The sequence below is a fragment of the Pseudophryne corroboree genome, chromosome 2, assembly GCF_028390025.1.
Source record: "Pseudophryne corroboree isolate aPseCor3 chromosome 2, aPseCor3.hap2, whole genome shotgun sequence".
Classification (NCBI taxonomy): Eukaryota; Metazoa; Chordata; class Amphibia; order Anura; family Myobatrachidae; genus Pseudophryne; species Pseudophryne corroboree.
The window spans coordinates 149,366,742-149,378,778 of record NC_086445.1 but is presented as its reverse complement, the minus strand read 5'-3'; the positions used below and the strand labels follow the sequence as shown (position 1 = coordinate 149,378,778).

Below are 12,037 nucleotides of genomic sequence, written 5' to 3'. Positions count from 1 at the left end.
GGCTGAGGCAAGAGCCCCCTCTTCACGGAGCTGGGCAGCACTCTGTAGAATCTCTGGCTGGGCAGCACTCTGTAGAATCTCTGGCTGGGCAGCACTTTGTAGAATCTCTGGCTGGGCAGCACTCTGTAGAATCTCTGGCTGGGCAGCACTCTGTAGAATCTCTGGCTGGGCAGCACTCTGTAGAATCTCTGGCTGGGCAGCACTCTGTAGAATCTCTGGCTGGGCAGCACTCTGTAAACTCTCTGGCTGGGCAGCATTCTGTAGACTCTCTGGCTGGGCAGCATTCTGTAGACTCTCTGGCTGGGCAGCACTCTGAAGACTCTCTGGCTGGGCAGCACTCTGAAGACTCACTGGCTGGGAAGCACTCTGAAGACTCTCTGGGGCTGGACGCTCTGAAGACGCCCCTCCTGGGGCTGGACGCTCTGAAGACGCCCCTCCTGGGGCTGGACGCTCTGAAGACGCCCCTCCTGGGGCTGGACGCTCTGAAGACGCCCCTCCTGGGGCTGGACGCTCTGAAGACGCCCCTCCTGGGGCTGGACGCTCTGAAAACGCCCCTCCTGGGTCTGTGGACACGGACTCCTCTGTGACTGTAAATGGCTTGAACATTCTTCTCTGGACACCCAACTTGGGATAAGGTCTTTTAACCACCGGACCCCAGTCATAAATTTGAGTCTCTCTCAGAAGAGTAGCCTTCTTGATACCCCCGTCAGCAGCAGAAGAATCGGATACTGTGGATGACTTGTAGACATGAGCACTATGATACTGAGATTTGTCACTATTACCTGGCTTGCGAAGAATGCAGTCTTTAACAAAATGACCAGAATTTCCACAGTAAAGACAGAGATGTAGCTCCTTACGCCGCTGACGTTCAGCTTCAGAGAGCTTGGGCCGTGGATAGCTCTGATGAAAAACTTTCCCTTGCGCAGAGGAAGAGACTCTATTAACTGGATGGGACAAAACAGGATCAACAACGTTGGTAGTATTCCTGAGGAGATCAGGCATCACAGAGAGAATACTAGACAAAAGTTCTTGTAACTGTAGTAACATCTGGTAGAAAATCTGCAGTTGGTCAGGAGTCTTAGAGCAGAAGGTCATAGAATCTCTGGAGGACGAATTCCGCTGCAGACACTGTGCCAATCGATGCTGAGTCGACTCCAGACCTTCCAAGCGTCCTGCAATATTGCTTAGGAGGTCATGCGTCAGACTAACACTTTCGGCCGGGTCCATGGGGCCAGTTCCTACTGTCATGACTGAGGTTTTTGTGAACCCGGTGTAGTGAAGTCTGTGCGGGCGACTGGAGGATTATGTGAATACTACCACTGACCTGGTTTGGAAATGCTGTGGACTCTGGGTTTCCTCCGGTGACTGGGAAGAGGAACCGCAGCAGAGATGGCCGAATCTAGGTTCTCCTCATGCAGGATTAGGTCGGCAGACAGGAGGCATGCTGAAGGTCTCCTGAAAGACAGAACTGGAAAGGCACTGATGAATCAGTGAAGAATACCAGGTATAATTGTGTTAAAGGGCACGGGGTGCTTGGAGACACTGAGGTGCTTGCGGACACTGAGGTGCTTGCGGACACTGAGGTGCTTGCGGACACTGAGGTGCTTGCGGACACTGAGGTGCTTGCGGGCACTGAGGTGCGTGGAGGCACTGAGGTGCGTGGAGGCACTGAGGTGCGTGGAGGCACTGGGGTGCGTAGAGACACTGGGGTGCGTAGGGGTGCTGAGGCACGGAGGTGCTGGAAGCACGGAGATGCTGTGGCACGGAGGTACTGAGGCACGGAGGTGCAGTGGCACGGAGGTGCTGTGGCACGGAGGTACTGAGGCACGGAGGTACTGAGGCACTGAGGTGCTGAGTCACGGAGATGCTGAGGTGCTGGAAGCACGGAGGTACTGAGGCACGGAGGTACTGAGGCACGGAGGTACTGAGGCACGGGGGTGCTGGAAGCACGGAGGTACTGAGGCACGGAGATGCTGGAAGCACGGAGGTGCTGAGGCACGGAGGTACTGAGGCACGAAGATGCTGGAAGCACGGAGGTGCTGAGGCACGGAGGTACTGAGGCACGAAGATGCTGGAAGCACGGAGGTGCTGAGGCACGGAGGTACTGAGGCACGAAGATGCTGGAAGCACGGAGGTGCTGAGGCACGGAGGTACTGAGGCACGGAGGTACCGAGGCACAGAGATGCTGGAAGCACGGAGGTGCTGAGGCACGGAGATGCTGAGGCACGGAGATGCTGGGAGCACGGAGGTGCTGAGGCACGGAGATGCTGAGGCACGGAGATGCTGAGGCACGGAGATGCTGAGAGCACGGAGGTGCTGAGGCACGGAGATGCTGAGGCACGAGGTACTGAGCCCTGGAGATCCCAACTACAACAGCAGTAAAACTGAAACACGACAGCTGTGGTTTTCAGGGGAGAACACGGAATTCAGTACTGTGCCTTTAAGACGAAACATTGCAGCTGTACCTTTACATTGAGACTCAGGGAAATGGTGAAATCAAATGGCAACACACAAGTAAACCAAACGGTAACAAGGGAGCAGAGTTTCCACAGGAACTTAGGTACAAAGGTTACCTTTAGGGAGCTCAGCTTAAGACCCACACAAGGCTGTATGTGACATAAGGAACTGGCCCAGATTACAACTCAGCCTCCTGATTTATACTTCCTGGTCCTTGATGATTGGTGGGCAGGATTAGGTGATGTCACTGTCATGTGACTACTCTAGCCAAGGCTGTGATGTAGAATGAGGCCTAGCAGGCCAAGAGAACACTGAAGCCTGGACTTCTGCAACACACAGGATGCTTGCTTTTAGATTACTGAATTCAGCCTCACACAGGAGATCACCACAGGTGGAGCTGATTACCTATTACCTCTCAGGCAGAGAACTCAGGAAAACTGACAAGCTGTTTAACTCCGTGAGTGAAAAGACACAGGATCCAGGACAGATGGCAGGGGTAAGTCACCAAATATAAAACCTACAGTCAGGATTGTGACACAAGGACAAGGGTGTCTCTTCTGTGGTGGTTGCAGAGTCCTCATCTATTGGAGGGCCGCAGATTCGGCATACAGGATTGGATCCTGGTGACCACGGACGCCAGCCTGAGAGGCTGGGGAGCAGTCACACAAGGAAGAAACTTCCAGGGAGTATGGACAAGCCTGGAAACGTCTCTTCACATAAACATTCTGGAACTAAGAGCAATATACAATGCTCTAAGCCAGGCAGAACCTCTGCTTCAGGGAAAACCGGTGTTGATCCAGTCGGACAACATCACGGCAGTCGCCCATGTGAACAGACAGGGCGGCACAAGAAGCAGGAGTGCAATGGCAGAAGCTGCAAGGATTCTTCGCTGGGCAGAGAATCATGTGATAGCACTGTCAGCAGTGTTCATCCCGGGAGTGGACAACTGGGAAGCAGACTTCCTCAGCAGACACGATCTTCACCCGGGAGAGTGGGGACTTCATCCAGAAGTCTTCCACATGCTGGTAACCCGTTGGGAAAGACCAATGGTGGACATGATGGCGTCTCGCCTCAACAAAAAACTGGACAGGTATTGCGCCAGGTCAAGAGATCCGCAGGCAATAGCTGTGGACGCGCTGGTAACGCCTTGGGTGTACCAGTCGGTGTATGTGTTTCCTCCTCTGCCTCTCATACCAAAAGTATTGAGAATTATACGGCAAAGAGGCGTAAGAACGATACTAGTGGTTCCGGATTGGCCAAGAAGGACTTGGTACCCGGAACTTCAAGAGATGATCACGGAAGATCCGTGGCCTCTACCTCTAAGGAGGGACTTGCTTCAGCAGGGTCCCTGTCTGTTTCAAGACTTACCGCTGCTGCGTTTGACGGCATGGCGGTTGAACGCCGGATCCTAAAGGAAAAAGGCATGCCGGAAGAAGTCATTCCTACTTTGATTAAAGCAAGGAAGGAAGTAACCGTGCAACATTATCACCGAATTTGGCGAAAATATGTTGCGTGGTGCGAAGATCGGAGTGCTCCGACGGAGGAATTTCAACTGGGTCGATTCCTACATTTCCTGCAATCAGGATTGTCTATGGGTCTCAAATTGGGATCTATTAAGGTTCAAATTTCGGCCCTGTCGATTTTCTTTCAAAAAGAATTGGCTTCAGTCCCTGAAGTCCAGACCTTTGTTAAGGGAGTGCTGCATATACAGCCCCCTGTGGTGCCTCCAGTGGCACCGTGGGATCTCAATGTGGTTTTGGATTTTCTAAAATCTCATTGGTTTGAACCACTAAATAAGGTGGATTTGAAATATCTCACTTGGAAAGTGACCATGCTTCTAGCCCTGGCTTCTGCCAGGAGAGTGTCAGAATTGGCAGCTTTATCTTACAAAAGCCCATATCTGATTTTCCATTCGGACAGGGCAGAACTGCGGACTCGTCCGCATTTTCTCCCTAAGGTGGTGTCAGCATTTCATCTGAACCAGCCTATTGTAGTCCCTGCGGCTACAAGTGACTTGGAGGACTCCAAGTTACTGGACGTTGTCAGAGCATTAAAAATATATATTGCAAGGACAGCTGGAGTCAGAAAATCTGACTCGTTGTTTATATTGTATGCACCCAACAAGATGGGTGCTCCTGCGTCTAAGCAGACGATTGCTCGTTGGATCTGTAGCACAATCCAACTTGCACATTCTGTGGCAGGCCTGCCACAGCCTAAATCTGTAAAGGCCCACTCCACAAGGAAGGTGGGCTCATCTTGGGCGGCTGCCCGAGGGGTCTCGGCATTACAACTTTGCCGAGCAGCTACGTGGTCAGGGGAGAACACGTTTGTAAAATTTTACAAATTTGATACTCTGGCTAAGGAGGACCTGGAGTTCTCTCATTCGGTGCTGCAGAGTCATCCGCACTCTCCCGCCCGTTTGGGAGCTTTGGTATAATCCCCATGGTCCTTTCAGGAACCCCAGCATCCACTAGGACGATAGAGAAAATAAGATTTTACTTACCGATAAATCTATTTCTCGGAGTCCGTAGTGGATGCTGGGCGCCCATCCCAAGTGCGGATTATCTGCATAAATTGTATATAGTTATTGTTAACTAATTCGGGTTATTGTTGAAGGAAGCCATCTTTCAGAGGCTCCGCTGTTATCATACTGTTAACTGGGTTTAGATCACAGGTTGTACGGTGTGATTGGTGTGGCTGGTATGAGTCTTACCCGGGATTCGAAATCCTCCCTTATTGTGTACGCTCGTCCGGGCACAGTACCTAACTGGAGTCTGGAGGAGGGTCATAGGGGGAGGAGCCAGTGCACACCACCTGATCTGAAAAAGCTTTACTTTTTGTGCCCTGTCTCCTGCGGAGCCGCTATTCCCCATGGTCCTTTCAGGAACCCCAGCATCCACTACGGACTCCGAGAAATAGATTTATCGGTAAGTAAAATCTTATTTTTTTTTTCGTTTCTTTATTATTTATGTGTTTATTTTTCATTCTTTAACCCATCTGAAATATCTCCTTTTGCCAGCTCTCACATACAGTATCTGACCTATCACACAATGGATCTATGAGTGTTGGGGATACGGTCGTTCGGACGACAGTCATTAGGTCGACTACTGAAGGTCGACATGAATTAGGTCGGCATGGTCAACGTGTCGACGTGGCCATTAGGTCGACATGTACTAGGTCAACAGGTCAAAATGTCGACATGAGTTTTTCAATTTTTTTCATACTTATCCATCCACATGGACTACGATTGGAACGGTAAACTGTGCCGAGCGAAGCGGTAGCGGAGCAAGGCACCTTGCCCGAAGCATGGCGAGCGAAGCGAGCCATGCGAGGGGACACGGTGCACTAATTGATGTTCCCCGTCACTGTATGAAGAAAACGCAAACAAAGTTTAAAAAACCATGTCGACCTTTTGACCTGTTGACCTAGTACATGTCGACCTAATGACCACGTCGACCTATTGTCCCTGTCGACCTAATGCATGTCGACCTTCCAGGTTCGACCTAATGACTGTCGACCTAAGTTGTGTCTACACAACGACCCATACCGGAGTGCTGAAAGGCAGATCTTTCTTGCAGATCTGTGTGCCCCCCTACCCATATGGGTAAAGGTGCACACACACGGAACGATAGAACAAATGATGTGGTGGCTCCCAATCAAATGGAACGACCATTCGTTTACATAGTTCCATGTGTATGCAAGAGAATGATGTCGATGCGCGCACCCGCCGGTTGTTAGCAACAGTCTCGATCTTTTGTGCATGCAAGAAGATCTAAGGCTGTGGCTAGCGATGCCATGCTGCTGAATGCATGGACCATGCCCCCCTCCATGCCGTCGTTTGTTGTCGCCGCCATTAGCAAGTATGTATGCACTTTGCTGATGCTGACCACGCCGCCGGTTTCCTTCGCGAATGATGTTCAATCGTCAAATGTGTACCCACCTTAACAGTTGGTCTTTTACCTTTCCTTATTTGTATATATTGTTGTTTAAAAAAAAATAAACAGCAACTGCTGAATAAAATCTTGGGGATTAGCGCTGCCCGTCCCAGTTTGGCTAAGATTAGCTGCTATTGCTTTGCTTCTAGTTCTCATATTTAACAGAACGGTCTCTGTAAGTATACAATATATTCATATATTTTTATAATTATTATAACGGCAAAATACTGTACATACATTTCTGTAGTACATTTTCAGGCTTATTGTGCATTTGGCCAGTAGGTGGCAGCATCAAACCATCATAGCACATGCTGCTGTCTAGACAAAGAGCTACATTTTCTATTAACCTTTTGGTTGACACTGAATTAGCGATGCCATGCATAGGGTTAATCACAAGAATGTGCATATTTGCTTTAATATATTACATATATCTGTTTAATCTATTTTGTAAAAAGACAAAATTCTCAAGACACAGGAACATTTGTAATTACGATAGAATTTACAAACAAAGCACCACTAATACCAGGGATGCACTTCAGGGTTACTAACCTGGTGTCAGGGCTACTATCCTGCAGTCAGGGCTACTAACCCTACGTGACCCCCTAAATTAACCCCAAAAAACAAACACATTTTTATGTATATTTTTTGATGACAGAAATGTAGTTTAATCTTTTACATGCAATCTATCACCTATTATATTGATGTATAATAAAAGGACACTGGTTTAGGTATTATAGTGGGACTTTGAATTGAGAACATATAGTAGCAATAATAATATTCAACGTCATGAAATACAATCACAGTGTTACATGAGTGTCAGAAAATATAATAATGATCTTGAATTCAGAATTGAAGAAGAAAAATAAATCCAAAGTGGGATGAAATAATAAGTAGGCTATATAGAATAAGTATACAGATGTAGCCATGTTCATCTTACTGCGATATGGCATGTTGCATGGCGTGCCAGGCTGCGATTATTTGCAGTCGGCGATCGTTTCATTGATTCCTGCGATTAGTCACAGCCTGGCACGCCGGTCAGCAATCCGTGTTGTAGCATGCTGCATTGCAGTAAGAGGAGCATACATACTGTATGTACTTATTTGCATCACTGTGCGTAAAATGTGCTAAATGCTATGTGAAAAGCACATAGCATTCTCTGCCTAATTAGATGTAGCACCGCTCCTCACGGTACCGGTCTCTGTATGTGACAGTATTGCAAAGAACAAGGCAACATTTTCACAAATGTCTGGATAAGAGGTTACCTATACAGAGATCCCACCTATATATACTACATTACTACATGTTAAGCCCCAGATTTATCAAGCCTTGGAGAGGGATAAATAGCACTGTGATAAAGTACCAACCAACCAGCTCCTAACTGCCATTTTTCAAACACAGCCTGTGACATGGAAGTTAGGAGCTGATTGGCTGGTAATTTATCACCGTGAAATTTATCACTCTCCATTTTTGATAAATGGGGGCCTCAATACCTTATACTCCCACTCAGCACATTTTGGTGATTTTTGTGGCGTTTACTGGTTTGTATAAAGGTAATAAGTTTAATATAGAGAATACCCAAATGCGCCAATAAAACCCAGGCAATATTTATTTGTTATTACTGTAAGAATGACATAGACAGTTACAGGTTAATTAAGCCTTCAGTGGGTGTCCTTGGGTTTATGGTCGTCACTGAAGGGATTAGACCGGAAGCTGTACTACACTGTATAAAAGGGTCATGTGGAATATAGTCTTTCTAGCAAAATGATGATCCACTGAGTTGCCCCCATTTCTTTCATCTCAGCTGGACCACGGTTTTTCCATCAAGAGATCAGGGTCTTTGGACTACTACCAACAGCCAGGAATGTATTGGATAAGGTATGAGATGGTTCAGCGCCAACAGTCAGTGTTTCCATGGCAACGTGCTGGCAGTCTCCATTAACCAGTCCCTCCAGTGAATAAACATGCTTTTTTATTTTTTTATACCCAGTCCATATGCTGCTTTATGAGTTTAATCTCAGTCTTTGTTCAGATCTTGCAACCGCCTCCTCCATCCCTATTCGTCCATTATTCACGCTGACGTGGCTTTTTTCATCACATATGCTGACTCTTTTCTGTGGTTTAAAAGGCAGTATATATATATACAAATTCTGTATTATAATCTGAAGAACACCATATATATATATGCCTGCCGATCAAGGCCATTCGTAGTTCAAATTTCAAGTTCAAAAGCACATAAGCAGTACCTTCTGTCTGTACAATCGGAATGTGCTCCATCATTTGGTATACCATTATACACTGTAGTTTTAAACCACACAGAACAAAACCCCAACCTTAAACCCGACAACTAACAATGCATAACACAATGATGCATTGAACATCAGTCACGTCAATAACTTTGTGTTATGGTACAATGTTTATTGTCTGGTTCTCTGTGCTGTTTGTCTGAAAAGCTTTTTGGTTACGTTTATATTGCAAGTCTGTTATTTTTTGTATATTTAAACCTCTGTTGATGCAAGTGTACTTTATATCCAGATTTATTATAGCTTACAGTGCTAAGTACTTATTATTAATGAATGTGTTCTGCATCCTGAATCGGACTGTCCCGTTCTGCCGAAATTTGTGGCACCTTATACATGTATATAATAACGACATTGATGATGGTGATGAGGATGATGATGACGAACATTGAAATACAATCAGACTTGTGGACAATGTATATCTAATATATCTAAAGGCTGATGTCACACAAAGTACAAAAAAAATGTTTTAGGTGGAAGTGGATAACATAAAATAGCAAAAAGTTCTTGATCTGGTGATTCTGCAGAAACCCTTGTACAGGGGTGTCAGTGCTTCTTCCCCATGAGTTTCATGTACCTGGATTGGATGGGTAGCATACAGGGTAGGTATCTTGCCAACCCCGGACTAAGAAGCAGATGTACTTGGAGAGAGATAAAGTGGAAGGAGATAAAGTACCAGCCAATCAGCTCCTAACTGCCATGTTTGAAAAATAACAGGAGCTGGTTGGTTGGGACTTTAGCTCCGTCCGCTTTATCTCCATCCAAGTACATCTGCCTCTTAGACTGGGGCTGGCAAGATACCTACCCTATATGCTACCCATCCAATGTAAGGGATGTAGTTACATTGTCGGCGGTCGGAATTCCGGCAGTCAGGATACCGATGCCGGAATCCCGATCACTGACAATGCCGCCAGCCGGAATCCCGGCTAACAGGGGATATTCCCACTTGCGGTTGTGCCAACGACACCCATAAAGTGGGAATAGAATCTGTGGTGAGCTCATCGAGCCACCAGGCCTGCAGCTTGGCAAGCGCAGCGAGCCTGCAAAGTGGCTTAATTGCGCTCGCTTCCCTGCCAGCATTCTAGCGACCGGGTGTTGGTATGCTGACCACTGGGATCCCGGCCGCCAGCATCCCATACCCAGCGCCTTAGAAAAAAGACCCCCAAGTGTGTGCTGTAGAGCCCATCACCAATTCCGGGACATTAGACACAACAGGAACGTAACAGTTGGATGAAGCAGAAATAAAGGTAATTAACATTTTTTTTTAGAAGTTTCAGGTAGAATTATTATTTAAATGTGTTCAATTGTATGTTAGTTCAGGAATTGGGTATATTATCCAACAATGTACTTTTATCACACAGAAAAACCTGTGTACAGTTATATTACTTGCTTCTCTATATTTACACATAAAGTCAATATAACATGGAAGGGTTCGTGTAGTATACAAATGAAACTGTATATATATCAAACATTGCAAAGCTTGGTCGCAGGCAGGAGATTTCAATATATAAGTTGAAAGATAAAGGATGGGCGGCTATCTGCTAATGTGACATAACAGCATGGCCATAAGGAATACTGTTGCATTAATGGGATCCGCATCGCCTCATTCAGGGAAGGTAAAACTATGTTTCCTTCATTTATATATTACAACATTTCTATTCAGATAGCTTTTTACAGCCCTTCAGGGTATTATGTTAATTTACTCTCACACAACACTAATGTTTATATGCATAAAGTATTTAGCGCAATATGCTAACGGAATGCTGTTGTCATATATGAGATTTACCTCTAGCGTAGAAGACATTGCCCAGTGTGCTATTAGGCAGCTAGTTAAATGTAATGAACAGGAAACTGAGAGCTCTCTGGGCTGCAGCTTAGCAAGCAATATATAGTCAGTGACATAGATGAGAACCAGTCTGCTCTCATCTGACCTATACTGATTCATATTACAGGACCAATAAACCTAAATTACAAGTTGCCTTCTCCTAGCCATCTACATTTTTTTAAGCAATTCAATGTTACCATTAAAAAGTAGCTACACGTTCAACAAACCAATAGTGGCTCTTCTGTTCCCCTAATTCAAGATAAATGGAGATTAGAAAGGTAAAAGCTAAACCTGATGAGATTTACAATCTGAAGGGCTGTTTTGAGAGTCTGCTGTTAAGTGCAACGCTGCATAATCACAAAAGAGCAGTGGTTGCAATTCTTCATGCAAAGATCAGCCAGGGGTTTCCTTGGGGGAATTATGCTGCACCCATTTGGAGTCTGTCTAGCACAAGTAAAGGAATGTTAAGGGATACTTGTCATGGGTGGGTATGTAGGGCCGGATTTAGGGGTCAGGCTGCCCCTATGCACATTATTGGCCGCCCATCACGTCACTGCTCCCTTCATTTCAGGTGCCAGTCTGGATGCTTAAGAGACCACCAAAGCAGCCCCAGCCTCACCCTACTGCCAACTCAACCACAGTTTGCTGCCCATTGTCCCACCCCCGTCATTTGCTAAATATAATATACAAAAAAATGATCAGCCTGGTGTGCCGTCCCCCAGCAAGTGCCCGCCCCTAGGCACGTGCCTCACAGGCCTAGTGGGAAATCCTCTACTGTAGGTATGGTATATTAGGTGGACAGTTATCATGTAGACATGCATCTAGTGGACATGGGAATGTTGTCGTGCAGCGTGTCAACATGCTTAGCCTGTCAACCGAGACATTCATCATGTTTACATAGATGACATGACGGCATGATAGCATTTTGTAATAACGTCCATGGTGGCCAAGAAGTCACTTACCTGGTCCTGATGGCTGCAGTGGCTCCAGCGTAATTCCCAGGTCCAAGTGGTCATGTGACCGTCACTTCCAGCACAGACCTCTGAATGAGTGGTGGTTCTGGTGAGTATTATGTCCCTATCCCAGACCCCAGCCCCTACCCCTTACTCTAGTGCCTAACTCTAACCTCCCCCCGCAGCCTAACCCTCCTGGCGGCGCCCCAAACATAACCGTTGGCATTTTCCGAATGATGATATTTCACATGGTGACATCTCAGTTGTTGACAGTGTGAACTTGTTGAGTCATGTTGAGCCATTTCAACATTCTAGCCCCAGGCGCCAGATTTGAGGGGGCACTGAGACAATTTGTGTGGGTGGGCATTCCACGGACTGGGTGCAGCAAGAAAAAGTCCTGTAACCGTGATTGGGAGCAGGTAATGCGTGTGAATGAGAGATGCAGATCTTGTGCAGAGTGGAAAGGTTGGAGATATGTTGATGTAGTTTTTATGATAGCCTAGATAGAAGTGTTTTATATTGGGTTTGGTAAAATACAGTCAACCAATGTACAGTATGCACTGATAAACA

The 12,037-nt window shown here is 46.5% G+C and overlaps 1 protein-coding gene across 4 annotated transcripts in view; it reads left to right on the top strand.

Moving 5' to 3' along the window:
- Positions 1-12,037, top strand: part of DCLK1 (doublecortin like kinase 1) — a 560,745-nt gene that overhangs the window by 533,563 nt on the left and 15,145 nt on the right. Inside the window, exon 18 of one of the 4 annotated variants that reach the window (XM_063951823.1) lies at positions 8,194-8,267. The exons of the other annotated variants lie outside the window; for them this stretch is intronic. Coding sequence (XP_063807893.1) covers positions 8,194-8,267 — 74 coding nt within the window. The remainder of the gene's footprint in view (positions 1-8,193; positions 8,268-12,037) is intronic. 4 annotated transcript variants of the gene reach the window in all.